Source organism: Periplaneta americana, chromosome 2, assembly GCF_040183065.1.
Source record: "Periplaneta americana isolate PAMFEO1 chromosome 2, P.americana_PAMFEO1_priV1, whole genome shotgun sequence".
In the NCBI taxonomy this organism is placed as follows: Eukaryota; Metazoa; Arthropoda; class Insecta; order Blattodea; family Blattidae; genus Periplaneta; species Periplaneta americana.
In genome coordinates, this window is record NC_091118.1 from 44,682,269 (window position 1) to 44,701,085 (window position 18,817).

At 36.1% G+C, this 18,817-nt stretch overlaps 1 protein-coding gene across 2 annotated transcripts in view; it reads right to left on the bottom strand.

Annotated features, from left to right (window-relative positions):
- Window positions 1-18,817, bottom strand: part of LOC138693065 (NFX1-type zinc finger-containing protein 1-like) — a 129,432-nt gene that overhangs the window by 94,557 nt on the left and 16,058 nt on the right. For both annotated transcript variants that reach the window (XM_069816638.1, XM_069816647.1), the window contains exons 5-7: window positions 15,266-15,521; window positions 10,117-10,357; window positions 4,954-5,435 (exon numbers count right to left, since the gene is read on the bottom strand). In XM_069816638.1, the coding sequence (XP_069672739.1) occupies window positions 4,954-5,435; window positions 10,117-10,357; window positions 15,266-15,521 (979 nt within the window). The remainder of the gene's footprint in view (window positions 1-4,953; window positions 5,436-10,116; window positions 10,358-15,265; window positions 15,522-18,817) is intronic.

Here is an 18,817-nt window from a genome sequence, read left to right on the forward strand (position 1 = left end):
GTGAAGACATAAGACTTAAAAATAATTTAATTACAGTAATTATAAAATAAATGTTTCCTAAGCAAACGAATGCATAGTAGTGAGGTTAGACCTACATGACGAGTAACAGGAAATGTTTAACATGAAACAGAATGTACAACGGTAGGCGGGAACATGTACTGAGAATCTATGGCGCCAAATAGCGGCCAATGAAGCCTCACTTCAGTCACGTGCTATTGTTTACATTAGGATTTTTCTTACAGCGAAAAGATTATAGTGTTTAATCCAATTTCACTTTATACATATATTAATTTCTTTCCTGCAGTGCATAAGGCAATAATGAAGCCATATATAGCTTTCTCATCATCATCATCATCATCATCATCATCATCATCATCATCATCATCATCATCATCACCATCGGACGTTTCCACTCAGTTGTGGGTCGACTCAGAACATAGCCTTCTCCAAAAGTCCTGTCTTGCCACAATTCCTCCTCTTGAATTCTTTCCCAATCATGGCCTCTCTCTTTTAAATCTATGCGTATTTGATCTAACCATCTACTCCGGGGTCTTCCTAATGTTCTTACACCTTCTACTTTCATTTCCAATGCCCTTTTTGGTATTCTTCTTTCATTCATTCTTTTCAAATGACCGAACCATTTTAATATAATTTTCACTATTGTATCTTTTAATTTTTGAACTCCTAATGTCTGTTTAATAACTTCATTTCTGATTTCGTCCCTTCCTGTTTTCTTTCCTGTGTTTCGTAAAAATTTAATTTCTCCTGCCTGGATTCTAATTATGTCCTTCTTAGTCATGGTCCAGATATCAGTACCACATGTAACTATAGGCATGTAGTAACATTTATACATCATAATTTTTATTTCTTTCGACACCTCCCAGTTCAACAAAATATGTTTTACTGTGTTATAAAATTTAACACCCAGTCCAATCCTATTAGTGATTTCTTGTGCCATGATTACATACCGTACCTGAATCAATATTTTTCTAAAAATATTTCCATTAAAATTAAGCAACTTATTTTCAATAACTTTTGTACATTATACAGTAAAACCTCGATAAGATGTGCCCGCTTATTATGCTATCCCATGTACGAGGGGGATCTAGGAAATAACGACCGTTTTGTTGTAATAATTAAAAAAAATATATTTATTTGAAAAAACAAAGTCTGTTACATAACTGAAGCTTCCTTTACTTCTCTACATAATCACCACCTACATTTAAACATTTGTCGTATCTATTCACTAGCTTTAGAATTCCCGTGTTATACTCCTCTGCCGCCAGTTCATTAAGCCAGGTGTTCACTGTCTTCAACTCTTCATCACTTCCAAAACGCGTACCACCCAGAAAGTCTTAAAGCTTAGTGAAAAGGTGAAAATCGCTAGGAGCAAGGTCTGGACTATAGGGCGGATGATCAAAGATTTCCCAACCGAATTGATCCAGCAATTCTCGAGTTGAAGCAGCAGTGTGCGGGCGGGCACAGATTTTGTGGTAGCCAAGATGTTGCGACACAATTTCACCAAGCAAAGAACGAGAAATGTCAGGAAAGGCAATATGCAATTCGTCGAGTGATGTGCGCCTGTCTTGCAAGATTCTGTCGTTCACTTTAATATTCAGGTCTTCTGTGATGAGTGATGGGCGTCCGGGTCGAGTTTCATCGTGGACATTTGTTACCCCATTGTTGAACATTTCACAACATTTACTCACATTTCTTTCATTCATTACAGTATCACCATACACTTCTTTCAATTTCCGGTAAATTTCTGCAGGTTTCAAATGTCGGGCATTCAAAAATCGAATCACACTCCTCACCTCACAGTCGGCGGGATTATCAATCACGTCGTTCATTTCGAAGTAACACAAAATGCACAATGGCGACTTGTTGCAACCAGTACTCACAACATTATGAGAACACATGTTAAGGAAGCCAGTTGACCTTCAAACAAGGAAGGGGAGTCAGCTGCGTGGCGGGTATGCGCGAACGGTCGTTATTTCCTGGATCTCCCTCTTAATATGCTTTTTTTGTCCAGTCCCTGCACATTTCATATATAATGCCTTTATAAAATACCCCATTTGTTGCACTCTTGTCCCTCATAATACGCTATTTTTATGGAATATTTTCGATGTATTTTTCAGCAATGTAACAGCAATGAAACATTTTGGCCATTGAATTTATGGTGTCATTAACCTGTAAAGTACTGGTATTCGACCCTATACCTGCGCACTTAATCCTTCATACTGTGTGTGCAATACGCCACCCTCTCATTACGCTCTCTTATTAGACTCCTTACCTGTGCGCTTAAAGCCTACACAGTTACAATACCCCACCCTCTTGCTAACCCTCTTTCTCAAATAACATTCCTCACTCGGCTATAATAAAATTCTGGAAATTTTTGCTGGTCAGTTTGTTGTTCTTTAGTGTATTGAAGTGTCTGTAAGTGTGATTACAATGAGTGTTAAACGAAAAGTGCTTTCTGTGTCGGGAAATTGGAAATTTTAAGAAAATACGATGAAAACAGTACTCTTAATCAGAAAGAACTCTCTGATTCATTAGGAATCCCATCAACGACATTAAGGATAATAATAAAAAAATCGCGACTCAATCACTGCAGCAGCAACTTGGATGACTTGGAGAACACGCATACGGCAAACAACTATAAATGACCTTTTTTGAAAGAATTAAGTACGGTACACATTGTAAATGTATTTGACGTACAGTATAGTAATTACATAATGCAGTAATACTGTATTACCTTTCATGAATCATGTATTTCAATAAAGAAAAATGTTAATAGATACTGTATATAAGTAAAAATTAGTATACCCGTTCAATACGCGATCCCGGTTAATACACGGTTTACACGGGATCCCTTGAACAGCATCTTATCGGGGTTTTACTGTATATGTGTATGTGTATGTGTGTGTGTATATATATACTTATTTACTGGCTTTTAAGGAACCCGTAGGTTCATTGCCGCCCTCACATAAGCCTGCCATCAGTCCCTATCCTGTGCAAGATTAATCCAGTCTCTATCATCATATCCTACCTCCCTCAAATCCATTTTAATATTATCCTCCCATTTACGTCTCGGCCTCCCCAAAGGTCTTTTTCCCTCTGGCCTCTCAACTAACACTATATGCATTTCTGGATTCGCCCATATGTGCTACATGCCCTGCCCATCTCAAACGTCTGGATTTAATGTTCCTAATTATGTCAGGTGAAGGATTCAATGCTTGCAGCTCTGCGTTGCGTAACTTTCTCCATTCTCCTGTAACTTCATCCCTCTTAGCCCCAAATATTTTCCTAAGAACCTTATTCTCAAAAACCCTCAATCTCTGTTCCTCTCTCAAAGTGAGAGTCCAAGTTTCACAGCCATACAGAACAACCAGTAATATAACTGTTTTATAAATTCTGACTTTCAGATTTTGTGACAGCAGACTAGATGACAAAAGCTTCTCAACTGAATAATAACAGGCATTTCCCATATTTATTCTGCGTTTAATTTCCTCCTGAGTGTCATTTATATTTGTTACTGTTACTCCGAGATATTTGAATTTTTCCACCTCTTCGAAGGATAAATCTCCAACTTTTATAGTTCCATTTCGTACAATATTCTGATCACGCGACATAATCATATACTTAGTCTTTTCGGGATTTACTTCCAACCCTAGCTCTTTACTTGCTTCAAGTAGAATTTCCGTGTTTTCCCTAATCATTTGTGGATTTTCTCCTAACATATTCACGTCATCCGCATAGACAAGAAGCTGATGTATCCCGTTCAATTCCAAACCCTCTGTGTTATCCTGAACTTTCCTAATGGCATATTCTAGAGCGAAGTTAAAAAGTAAAGGTGATAGTGCATCTCCCTGCTTTAGCCCGCAGTGAATTGGAAAAGCATCAGATAGAAACTGGCCTGTATGTACATATATATATATATATAGTGAATTTTATTAGTAACAACAATGTAATTTATTCGTCACAACAATAATTCCTTTCTACAATTCGCCTTAAACGCTCTCGTCAACAATTGGATTTTGACTCAACACAGTATTCGTTATAGCACTCCACCGACGACAATGACAATTTACTTGGACTAGTACGAGCAACAATGAACTGTTAATCTTAACTAATATTTACAAAGCACTATTTACAAATCAGAACCATCAGTTCTCAGTTCACAGTTCTTCTAGCTCAGTCACTAGAGTTCACAGTATCTCGAACCACAGACCTTCAGAGACAGTCCACTGTACTCGAACTCAGGTCCCTCCAACTGCGGTCCACTGCACTCGAACTCAGGTCCCTCCAACTGCGGTCCACTGCACTCGAACTCAGGCCTTCGGATGCTGATACAGTTGCGGACGCACACTCGAGTTGAACTCCGGTACACAAGACTGGCTTGCTTGCTCTCGCTTACTCACTGACTGAATAACTGAAAAACTACTCGAGTTCGCTGGCGCTTCTTCTTTTATAGCAAAATCATAGTTGCGAGAAATTTCTACAGGTGTGTAGAGAATTATCTGGATATCTCCACTTCGACGCACTTCTGGAAGAGTCGGGAAGGTCCGTTCCCCATTCACTGCGTTAAGTAGCAGCTGCGCGCGCAGCCTCCCCTCGCGTGTAGGCCCCTTTCCCCACTACTCCGCCGCGCGCCATCCCTCAGTGCTCCGCGCGATCTGCTTTCTTGCGGGACGCTGGTCGTGAGTTCGAATCTCACGTCGCTGTCACAATATATATATATATATATATATATATATATATATATATATATATTTGTGAAATGAATATATAAAAAAGTTATCAGCAATATTCCATAATTAATTAACACTCTGTATATTTCGTATAACAATAAAAGGAGAACACAGATGCATCGTTTCTCTATTTGAATGCATAATATTATGTCATATTTAGGCCTATATGATTATATCATAGTGACATTTACAATGTTCATACCTGTACAAAGTCCACCGGTTGTTAAAAGAGAGTCTCCATATTCTGTCTGACCTCAGCAACCTCTGGATCTCTCCTTCTTGCAGAATCTTCACCTTCTGATTCAACCTCTGCTGCAAACGTTCCTGCTTATGAATAACGTCTGCCAGCAATGTTTGAAGATACCCCATCCTTGCATACACAGAAGGATTCTCTCTCCCTTTAGCATGCATTTCTTTCATCACATTTCTCAATTCACGTTGTCTACCCTCCAAAGAGTGCACACTGGCGGCATATTTAAGGCTACCCTGAACATTCTTCACCTCAAGATCATAACCTTCATGTGCATCTCGAGCAATTCTACCTTGCACTTCATCTGCAGCCTCTTCTTCCTCATCACCAATATTATTTTCTACTTCGTCCGTTTCAGCTTCAGTCTGTTGCTCAACTTCTGTGTAATTAGCATCTTCAAGCTCCATCTGCGAGAGCAGCCATTCTACAAATGCCTGCAAGCCAGAAAAAAAGAAGACTTTAATCAGTGACAATTAGAAAAAAGTTTTGTTGCACAGATATTTTATATGTTCCAGCAGTGGCGGCTCGCGATAAAATATTATGTGTGTTCACAATTTTGTGTTCCAAAATCGAAGAGAATTTGAAATCGTACGTTTTTAGCCTAATATGAAATGTCATGATTCCAATGTTTCACTGTCGAAAAAACCGTATATAAATTCAAAGCAACATATAATAATAATAATAATAATAATAATAATAATGAAACCTAGTCTTTTTATTTCCAATTTTTCCTGGAAAGCCAGTTTACCCAGTTCTTTACTCTTCAAAATTACTTGAACAGAGTTCATTGTTTACGTCTGTTAAAAATTAATACAGTGAAACCTGTTCAAGACGGAAGTGACATGGTCCTAATTTTTTTTCTGTTGTGGATAGGTTTCCGTGTTATTCAGGTGTGAAGTCAAAATGGAATATTTTATCATTTGTATAAATGAAAAACAAAATGCCATGCCGCAAATTGTAGGAATTACAAAATAATCCGTTTAACACTACTGACATTAAATCAGCTTATTTAATTGGTGAATGATCTTGATGAAAATCTCATTTCCTGTATAAATTGTATCGTAACTCACTCATTAAACACTATAATGTTTATTAATTACACTAAATTTAATATATAACCCTATACTATAATACTGTACTGTATATCACAACACATTATTTAATTGGACTAGGAGCCATTCATTAGAAGCCTTGAATTCTGGATTATCTAATTTCTTTGCCAGTTCAAGGGTTTGCATTGCAGAATAGATCCAGAAATTGGCATGATCTTTGAAAGGGCAAGAAGAATCCACTCTCACAACAGTTCATTTATTTCTATGTAACCAGTTGTTTTGTTTCCTTTTTGTCACCATTATTGACTGCAAGCCGCTCACTTATGATACGGCCTTTATTTTTTAAAGTGTTCAGTTACACCTGAGTTTTCCATTCCTAAATTTCAACGTTATTTTCCATATGCTTCGTTTCTAATTTTCCTCGATAACTTTTACTTCATCAGTTAATGATAGTGCAAAATTTTTACGCAACTTTTTTTCATCGCGAAATCACTAATAGACTTGCATTCTACCCAGCTACGACAGTATACAGGGGTGAGGCATTGAATTTCTTTGAAGGGACTAGTCTGCCAAGTCAATAGGGTAATAAAATTTATGACCACCAGGCCAACACACCCTCGCACCCTCAAAAATTTTGCAAAAAAACTTATCTTAGTGACCTATGTATTTCGTACATTCCTTGAAAGCACATACTGTTTCAAAATATAGTTTACATTATAAAGTAGTGTGTCGAAAATATTATTTCCGTTTTGAACAGTAGAATACAGTTTCCGTTTCCGCATTGGACAGTTTCCGTTTTATTCAGAAAAAATTACACATAATACATATGAATTTCGCCGGGACCAATAAATTGTTTCGAAATAGACAGGATTCCGGATTATTCAGGTTCCGTTTTGAACAGGTTTCACTGTACATAAAACGATTTACAAAAGCGTATGTTCAGTAATATACTGTATTTTGATTCACAACACACTGATACAGTATAGCCCATACCAGTACTGTAATCCCATTCGCATAGATTGATTACTGTAAATACATACTAGTAAATATTATTCTTAAATAATATACACCACCATACAGATATTTAAATTCATACCACCATCACATTCAGCCAGCACGTCTTTGAAAGCCAAACTATGCTATATGCAGACACTAAAGTATAGTAATTCACAAACTACACTCTCGTAGCAGCACTGTACACACATCCACATAAAGTAAATGTTCCGACAGTGAGATGCTGACACCTGCAGGCTAAAATACAGACTTATTAAATTTTCTCCTCGAGATATAGCACGTAAACGATAGGCATCGATGCATCTGACATCTGTAGGATAGATTCATTGTTCACTTAATGCTTTGTGCTCTTGACGAGGCATAAGCGGCCAGCAAAAGACAATTTTCTCCCGGGCATGCGTGAAATTTCTGTAACCTTCTTGAAAAGAGCATGTACGTAAACGATGTTGCCAAGTTTACATAAGAAGTTTATGCAAGATGCGGGAAGTTTAAAATACTTGATCCTGATATTATACATCCCCACTACGCCAATACGGTATTAAATAATAAAACTAGTCGTGCATTAATGGAAACAAGGTGTTCATGTGCTCTTGTGCCCTTATTGACGCACCGTCACTGTGTTCCAAAAAGACGGCAGTGTGCATGATCAGAACACGTGCGACTTGGGTGACAAGATAACGACTAGTTGAGGTAATGAAATTAGTTTTGTTTCGTTGTATGTCTGATAATGCGCACTGCCTCCTTTCTTGGACTTAAAGATTTTTTTTTTTTGTTTTTTTTTTTTTACAATTAAAAATCTGAGTAGAGTATCTTTAGTCACTTGCAGCCTGACATAGTTCGTTCTTCTAGTGAAACTTAAGGTACGGTCACACGTCATTACTTTTGCTGCGCAACTTTTGTACTGCAGCTGCAAAAGTTGCGTGTCGTGTTCACACGTAAGCCAAAAGTACGCTACTTTTCGTGCTGCGCAACCCGAGTGCTGCAAAAGTTGCAACTGGAGGTTGCGAGTCTGTTCACACACAAGGCACTACTTTTGCAGCCGCAGTCATGTTGCAGGTTTCCATCTTCGTGTGTTGACTTCTCAATATACATTTTGTGGTTATGTTCGCATTATTAAGAAACTCATGCGAAAGCTTACTTATCTATTATTTGCTTTTCTGTCCTAACTAGTATTCAGAAATTGGCATTATTTTTACTATTAGCTTTTAAAAACGCCTATATAATTAAATGATAACCAACAGCATATTCACGTAATCAATGCTGGCAACCCTCCTGTTTGAAACTACGCTACGGAAAATTTAAAACATGAATTATATCGTCAGCAAATATACTCAGACTGTGTTGTGCATTTAGTAACTGTTCCAAATAATTTTTTTTCATCACATCTTACATTAAAATATATCCAAGGAATAAAAGTATCATTGGCACATTTGGGTGGCAACAATGGTCGCAACTGCAGCAAAAGTTTCAACAAAACCGATATCAAAAATGCTGCGACTGCAACCCTAAGAACCCTGTTCACACGTCGCTACTTCTAAGCTGCGCGCAGTATGAAAAAGTAGCGAGCAGCAGGTTAGGCAGCCTCTACTTTTCGGGTTGTACCGTTGTTCACATATCGCAGTACGAGAGTTGCGCAGTTTTTTTGTACTGCAGCGCTGCAAAAGTAGCAACGTGTGACCATACCTTTAGTCCTATACTTTGCAACTGTAACGCATGTGAGCTATGATTCCAAGTATAGCACCCTCAATATTCTCTATTTTGCTTGACCATGCAGTATTGCTGGCAGGAAGCAAGGAGTCAATGGCAGTCGGATGTTTAGCGAGCTCCTGTAAGCGTATATCATCTTTTATTAAGCTAGCTGATTGCTGAAAAAGTTTTTATTTACAGAGACAATTCTTCTCAAAATATGTGATTGGTTCTCAGTCAATAAATTAGTATTAAACTGTAATAAAACTAAGATAATCCAATTTAAATCTTGTTCAAATTCAACCTCGCAAATTTCAATCGCAATAATTAACAACAAGTCCCTTACAGAAACAACAACAACCAAATTTCTTGGCTTAAAACAGATAACATGTTAAATTGGAAGAATCATATTAAAGAAATTACCCCCAAACTAAATTCAGTATGTTTTGCTATTAGATCTATGTAAGAGGTACTAAATATGTATACCTTAAAAACAATATACTTTGCATACTTCCACTCGGCAATAACATATTTTGCATACTTCCATTCGGCAATGAGTTTTGAAATAATATTCTGGGGAAATCCTACAAATAGTGACAGTACATTCCTACTACGCAAAAGAGTAATTAGAAATAATAGTAGTTGACAAATCTAGGAAATCGTGTAAGACAATTTTCAAAAAAACTACAAATAATGCCCATGGCTTGTCAGTATATTTTTTCATTAATAATCTTCCTCTTATGCAATTGTGAAAACTCTGTACCTAATTCAACAGTTCACAGCATAAATACTCGAAAAAAAATAACTTTCATACTCCATTGGCAAGTCTATTGTGCTATCAAAAAGGAGTGCGTTATATGGCAGTAAAAATTTTTAATAGCCTCCCCATGGATATAAAAAATGAAACTCAAAACATAAAATTATTTAGGGCCAAATTAAAGAAATACCTAAGTTTTCACGCCTTCTATTCTGTAGGTGCATCTATGACATTCAACAATGCTGCATGAATATTTCTGTCTTGTATGAAGTATCGATACTTTTTTTTTAGCGTAGATGGCATTGATGATAGCGAGATGATATGTGGCAAGGTGAGGCCGAGGATTCGCCATAGATTACCTGACATTTGCCTTACGGAGTATTGATACTAACCCATTGTGTTGTACTAGTATATTGCAAAACCATTCTGTACATATTTAAACTAGACTGTGACTATAAATTAAGACTTTGTAGTACTATTACATTTTTTTACATGTTTCATATGCAAGCTGTGAAGTGAAGTACAAATTCCATGGAATGTAAATAAATACAATGCAATACCAGTACAATACAATGCTGTTCTTTTGGAGTTATGCATGCATACTACCTCATCTTTTTCTTCTGGAAATCTCCCTCTGAAGCATCCGAAAGATGTATCGTCCATTGCCTCCATAGAATGGAGACAATTTATTGAAATAATACCAGCATTGTTCTGCAATAGCTCCAGATCCAACTGGATGCCTTTGATTTTCCCGATTATCTCTTCCATTCTCTCATGAATATCTCTTCCTAGTTTCACACCAGTTAACATTCTAGTTCGTACGCTCCCATCAAAGTCATCAGAGTCTCTGAAAATCAAAATATTCAAATAAGGATCTACAAGTCAAATCTCTGTAAAATGAATTACCTATTAATTCCATATTATCATTTCTGCTTGGTAATACTTATGACTAGGCCCTGGATTTTTATGTAACATCAAAGTGCGAAACATGTGCATAAAAATTTAGTAAATATCAGGGAAATATGTAATAAAATATGTAATTTAAAATCACTACTTATTAGTGCATTAAATTCACAAAAAATGTCGTCACAATTTAACTGATCAGTTGAAGTGGGAAGATGCAGTCTGGAAAGTCGATTTGTCATTTCCACCCCCTTGTATAGCTGCCACAATCTAGTCTTTTTCTTGTGCCTTAAGATTTCCTAGAAAAATATTTTTGTGTCGCAAACATAATGGTATTTTGACTTATCTGACACCCGACCCAAACCCCTCTAATAACCTACTTTCAATTTGTAACAAAATTAAATGACCAGCACAACTGACCATCCCAGATTCTGGTTGCCCTCGGTAGTGTAGTTGGTATAGCACTAGCATTCTATGCTCGAGATTGCGGGTTCGATCCCGGCCAAGGTCAATGGCATTTAAGTGTGTTTAAATGCGACAGACTAATGTCAGTAGGTTACTGGCATGTGAAAGAGCTCGTGCGGGACAAAATTCTGGCACACCGGCGATGCTGATATAACCTCTGCAGTTGCGAGCGTTGTTAAATAAACCATAATTTTAATTTCCCAGATTCTGAGAAAGCATTAGAGTAAATGTATACAGTTGAGTTACTGCGAAATCCTGTGTTTTACATACAAAAGGTTGGAATGCCCATTTTTATGTTCATTTTTAATTTTAAAACAATTATTCTCTTAAGCCAGCTTTAGAAATTGAAGTATTTTTCTAAAGTTGTAGTCAGAACATAACGACGTCAGTTCCAGGCCCTCCCTCTTTACCAGCATCATGTACTACAGTTTTATGGGCAGGGACGTTAGTATTTATCTCCAAGTATATATGAAAGAAAATTCAATACTTTACTCTGAAAAAATAAAACGAATTTATTAAAAAAAATTAAAAACTCAATAATGCACAAAAATGTTACATTCTTTACATAATATGTAAAACATGTAATATTACTAAAAATATGTAAAATGAAACAACTGTAACCATATCAGAACCACAAATCGCCAACATTTTGTCATTTTCAGTAGTCTATAAGTATAGGAATACAATATATAATTACACAAGAATCCGGACCCTACTTATGACCATTACTGACTGATCACGATACCGGTACCTGATAGATTTGAACTGAAAAAATGTGAATCATAGACAAAGAAGTGGAACGAAGCCCTCTATCCATTTTATTGGGGGTGGTGACACAGAAAATGTTCTGTCCCCTCAAAGTTGGTGCCTATGCCAAATATAGTTAAAATATGAATGCAAATATGCAGTTAAAATCGAAGAAATATGCACTAAAATATGTCACTAAAGAAAAATATACACTTAAACATACCATTAAAGAGAAATATGTACTCAAACATGCATTTAAAACTAATAAAAGATGTTTATTTAATGTAAATTCAAATTAAGACAAGCAATACTTCCACTTTGCAAGTGGAATTACTGGCCTCCTTCAAGCTTAGGCTTACAACCTCACTGATAGCTCTCTTCTAAGTTGATCCAGACAATACTTGGCAGAATGGTGACGCAATATTCATCCTATGTTTTTTTTTTTTATGATCTCTCAAACTGTATGTTACCGAAAGGCAATGTTTTCAATTATGTATACCGGTATGTTAGTATTTATCTAAAAAAATATGCATGTTTAAGCCTGATTTGTTATGTTACGTCACAACAGATGAAATATCTTTATATAGCACTATTTATGTATTTGTTTGTTTATGAATATAAGAGACAACGCCCAATTACAATGTTCATGACTTATAATTTACATAATTTATAATACATAAGCAAGGAAAACGAAACATACCTTATTAAAACCGTGGTGGGAATATAATGGTGTAGCAGACGGTTGACTCAAACTCGTTTTCTACTGCGCATGTCGTCACTTGGGAAGCAGAAGCGGCGCGCTAATTCGCACCGCAGTGTTCGAGGAACAGAACAAACAGCTGTTGTGTGTACGTGCACGGGGTTAATTCTTTGTTTATATATGTATATTATATTGAATGTTATTCTTGTATCAATAATGCTATTAATGTGACACATTTTTAAATCGATGATGTACTTGGAATAACTCACATCACACAGTGGCATTTGAGCATTACCACAGTACATTTAGCAAAACTATGTCTATGGGCCTGTTTCACCAATCTTCAGTAAATCAGTTCAAACGAAACATTAACTAACATTAACTACAGAATATTAAAATATTTAAGGATTCACTAAAATTCGAGCTGCTCACCAACCAAATTTTCTTAACATTTAATGAACAGTAAGTAATGGCTCATTAAGGATAAATAAATGCGATCTATGAATTTTTCATAACTATATCAGAACATCTTTATAAGAAACCACGGTCTACTATATCACAAATCGTGTACAGTATTATAAAACAGTTTTGTTATGTCTCTTGGTAGTGGAAATGTGAAATTTTGACCGCGATTTTGACGAGTACTTTTATATGCGCTGTCCCCCTAGACTTCAAGCCGAGCACCTATTATATGCCTCGTAACTCATATTACGTCTCGGCTCTTTGGTGGAGCAGTCATTGGTATGCTTCCTTATCAACCGTAGGACCCGAGTTGGACTCTCGGTGAGAACTATTTTTTATTAACGTAACTAATTTCTATACATGTTATCTTTCTTCATTTTCTAATTTTTTTTTTTTTGTAGTGAAACGAATTATTTCGCAACTCTGGCTCCACTAGGAGAATTAAGAAAACTCTTGGGAGATCAATTTTCTTCCCGAAATACAACAAAATATATAAACAAACAAATTAAAGAAAAATAAAAAAATACACATGTGGATCTAATACTTTTCCACATGCCACCGACGTCTATCATTGCCTGGCATCTTCGGGGCATTGAGTCCACCAGATCGCGGAAATAGTTCTGGTCCTCAGCGAGATCTTCCCAGGTAGCTAGAACTTGATCCCACAACTGATCTGGATTTTGAGGCGGGTTGTCTCGATATTTGTCAATCCTCTTTTTCATGCCTTTCCGTGAACCGTCTTTGAACGTTTATGGCGGTGTACACGGGGTTGTTATCCTGCTGGAAATGAAATTTCCTTTGGAAAGAAAATCCATGAATCCAGTTCTTTCGCGTCTGTTTTAAAGCCAGTGCAAACATATCTTATCGCTAGCTATAATATAAGTCTAATAAATGAAAGTTAATATACCAATTAAGTTTCGTTATATTTGAATGCATATTATGTATTAATTTACTAATATTTCTTAGGTATAGTTATAATAACCACTTTCATGTGTTAAAATAAAAATTCAGTTGTATGTTACCTAGTTGACTAGTTTCAGCTTTGTCTCAGCTGTTTTTATGACATTCTAACCTATGATCAATTTCTCCTAAAATTTTGAGTACCACGATCTTCGTGACGCGGTATCTTTCGTGAATTTTTGTGTCATTCAAATTTTCTAAATGATCCTTTCTTAAATGATACGATGAAAGATAAATGGTTAACATTATCTTCATCTGACTCTTAATATTCGAGCAGTTCCCGATATAGGCCTAACAATTCTGCGTTGAAACGTTCCGCCATTTTATATTGGAACTAATGAATCATTAAAAATTTAAAGACGGACATTTCTATCACTAAATTTAATGATAGTTTTACTGGTTCGTTAGGCTAAAGATGGTTGGTGAGATATAAAAATGATTTGATGAGTCAGTAAATAAATTAAAGTATCATTAAAACCTTAGTGAAGGTTGGTGAAACCGGCCCATTTGTCATAAACTGAATGTGTAATGTAAAATTATTTTTAGTAGGTAGCTTTATAGTTATTTTTATCTCACAAATTATACTGTTGTGTCAATAATTCAATTACTTACTGTTAAATAATTATAATATGTAGGTCTATTGTATACGAACTGAAGAATTGTTACATTTTGATGAACTTTTTATTATTTTTTAAATTTAGATTCAGATTTTTTTTGACGCGTGTTGTTATTTTAAATTCCGAATGGGGTGACTGTATCCACCTCTTGTGCTTAAAATTGTTTTATGTTTTAAATATACAGAATTAATAAAAGTTAAAGTATTTAATTAATAACAAGTAATATAAAATGCCATATTTGGTTCTGATTTCTTGTTATTCATAATCAATTAACCTACTCCACTTCCAAAACCTTACGGAGTTGAGCTAAGCTAAGCTAAGCTAGCAAGCTGCGAGAGAGTTCGCAATGCTTCCCGTGTGACGTCATCACGTAGTACGAGAACGGGCGAGACTGCGCACTGTTTCACCATTATATTCCCATCACGATTAAAACCAGAAACAAAATATAAAAGATAGAAAAGAAAAAAAGAAATTGAAAATAAGCTGTGAAAGTAACTTAAAATCAACAAATAATCATATCCTGCAAAATATATTAAATTATTCTGTATTTAGAAAATTTCATATTAAAAATATCAATATTCGGAAGAAGATTTACCTTAATTTATTGTATAATTGCAACATTTGGAAAACTAAATAATTTTAAAACTATACACTATAAAACTTCACACAGGCCTATGGATTTAGAACGTGGAACATACTGGTACTTCGGTGCAACTTTGCATGTCATGTGTGTAAGTAAACAAAACATGCATTTTTATATAAATCCGATGTATAATTATGACGAATACACTGGTGATCTGTGACCAGTGTTTTACAGATATTAGTCTGAACTCTGCTAAGAACTAACTTATTATACTGAACATGGAGTCTACTAATGGCTTGAACTTGAAATTCTACATACCTGTACAATAACTTCTTATATTTTTTTCTCAGTTCTCTGAGGTTGTAAGAACAAAGCTTTTCACATTTTGACTGCCCTCCAACTCTTACAATCTTTTCAGTGAATTTCAAAATTCCTTCAAGGAACTGATCCAATGCATGGTTAGTGTAGCACACCACCAATATTGGTCGTCTATCTTCATTCCAGACTTTCTGATTTTCAAGTAGAACACCGGCAACTTTCAGGCCGAGGAAAGTCTTCCCTGTACCAGGCGGTCCTACATAAACAAACATGAAGATAATTTTACAAAACCTACATTATAGCATTTAAAAAATAATAATAATAATAATAATACTTACTTACTTACAAATGGCTTTTAAGGAACCCGAAGGTTCATTGCCGCCCTCACATAATAATAATAATAATAATAATAATAATAATAATAATAATTTATTTAATCTGACAGGATTAAGGCCATAAGGCCTTCTCTTCCATCCTACCAGATAGCACATATAAATACAAATAAATACAAACACTGATAAAAATGATACAAATTAAGTTAAAGCCCTATAGAGGGTCAACAGAGTCAAAAGTACATTATAGAGCTCTCATCGAGCTAATACAACAAAAAGAAACAGCGTATTCCGAATCTCACCGGTCCGGTGGCATCAATGACATCACGTTGGAACGAAATAAGGAACAAAACTGCTGGAAGGATCGATGCTGTCATGGCGACTGTGTTAAGTGGATATCTGTGCTATGCTAGCAAAATTTTGCGAAATTTCCGTACTGCCAGCTCGTTCAAATAAAAGAGATCATAAACAACTTATTTCTTGAACCGGTAGTAATAACTAGTCCGTTGACATGTTCGCTCATAAGCCATTAACATATTGTTTTTACGTTGTGCTCATTACAAACAATACAGCAGAACTAAAGCAGAACACACCGCCATGACACAACAGTGCACGATGTCATTCGTCTGCTAATTCCCGCCCTATACAAGAACCAATCAGATTCAATGATGGCGGCTGATTGAGACTGACACCACCTCTGCAAGTTGATGGCACCGGTGCGACACCGGTGGAGCATCAATGACGTCATCGGTGGAATTCGGAACACCGTGATGCCATCGGATTGCTCACCAGTGAGATTCGGAATACGCTCAAAGAAAACAGAGATAGCAATGATGATATTGATAACTGACAACAACAACAACAATAATAATAATAATAATAATAATAATAATAATAATAGTAGTAATAATAATAATAATAATAATAATAATAATAATAATAAATACATTACATATTAATTTTCAATTTTACAACAGCATAGTTACAATGTTTACTATATGTCATGGGTTAAGGTGAAGTTGCGCAACCTGACATGTGTTCAACAAGCAATTCCACGACCTAGAGTGTATCGTAATTACAACACCATCCTCACTACCACCACAACCATCAATGACTGCCATTATCACCACTATCTCAAATGCCAACCACCACACATCCATGCCTGATAATAGATGTACATATTAGCCAGAACCTCAATCAGAGGATTCTGTGTGACTGTGTAATCAGGGGCGAATCTAGCTACTTGGCGCCTCTAGGCAGAGAACAATATTTCTGACCCTTACTTCGCCCCATATGCGTCAATTGGATCAACTGAAATAATTGATTACGCGTCATTATTACTGTTTCTAATATCGGAAACGCCTGACTCAGATAAACCACACATTCCACTATTTTCGGTACTGTTTGCCACATTCTTACACTCTGATGTATCTGGATTCGAACTGGAACAAGCTGGTTGTGTTTGCTTTTTAAATAGCACATATATTTTTGCACTCTTTCTCACAATTTCCTCTTTTTTTTATTGCCCTGTCTTTTGCGAGTTTCTAGTATTGTTGTTCAGTCAACTGTCCGGAGACAGGTTTGGACCCCACAAGTAACACCATCAAGACATCACTCATGAGGCAATTAGGCCAGGAGATAATGGAATAGGGTGGCCAGTTCCTTTACCCCTCCATTGCATACATTGCTGACTAGCTACATATTACACTAATCAGACTTCAGATGTATACAAACAATTGTTCTTCCTTTGAAACATTTCGTCAAGTGAGATGTACTGCCTGATAATAGATGTACATATCAGCCAGAACCTCAATCAGAGGTGTTTCCGGTACTGAGAACCACTTAGTTTTTTCCGACTGTCATTCATTATAATGAATATTAAAATATAAATCACCTAGGTACAAAACAACTGCACTCTTTACTGTTTCAAATTAAACTGAATTGCCAAGCGTTCAGCTGCTACAATGGCTGGCGAGTTTTTCTTTGAATTGAAGACTGAATGGGCATTATTGAGTGTTGATGCTGGCTACTCTTATGATAAGAGTTAGCGGCATCTCCCATCGCAAAACTTATGATTGCAAGCAACAAGATTTGCCTTCCTAAAGGTACGGTCACACATCACTACTTTTGCAGCGCAACTTTTGTACTGCAGCTGCAAAAGTTGAGTGTCGTGTTCACACGTAAGCCAAAAGTAGCATGCTACTTTTCGTGCTGCGCAACCCGAGTGCTGCAAAAGTTGCAACTGGAGGTTGCGAGTCTGTTCACACACAAGGCACTACTTTTGCAGCCGCAGTCATGTTGCAGGTTTCCATCTTCGTGTGTTGACTTCTCAATATACATTTTGTGGTTATGTTCGCATTATTAAGAAACTCATGCGAAAGCTTCCTTATCTATTATTTGCTTTTCTGTCGTATCTAATATTCAGAAATTGACATTATTTTTACTATAAAGCTTTTAAAAACGCCTATATACTTAAATGATAACCAACAGTATATTCACGTAATCAATGTTGGCAACCCTCCTGTTCGGAACTACGCTACGGAAAATTTAAAAAATGAATTATATCGTCAGCAATTATGCTTAGACTGTGTTGTGTATTTAATAACTGTTACAAATAATTTATTTTCATCACATTTAACATTAAAATATATTCAAACAATAAAAGTATCATTGGCACATTTGGGTGGTAACACTGGTTGCAACCGCAGAAAAAGTTTCAACAAAACCGATATCAAAAATGCTGTGACTGCAACCCTGAGAACCCTGTTCACATGTCGCTACTTTTAAGTTGCGCACAGCATGGAAAAGTAACAGGCAGCAGGTTCGGCAGCCGCTACTTTTCGGGTTGCACCGTTGTACACACGTCACAGTACAAGAGTTGCGCAGTTTTTTGTACTGCAGCGCTGCAAAAGTAGCGACGTGTGACCGTACCTTTACATATCGTAATATAACACCAGTAAGTTCTTTAAGTTTATCACGTGAGACTCTCACGGTGAGAGGGCAAACATTAAAAAAAGTGCTATGATCGCATTGATTAAATTTGAAGTGACTGTTGCCAATGTTATTCATATCCTTTGCATTGTACGTTTAAGTTCATGTTCTCTTTTAAACAGTTATGAATAAAATTAACAAAAAATATTTTAAAAAATTAACAGTAATATGGTAGTTCAAAAACCATCCCCTCAAATTTGCTACTCTAGGTAGCTGCCTAGTTTCTTAT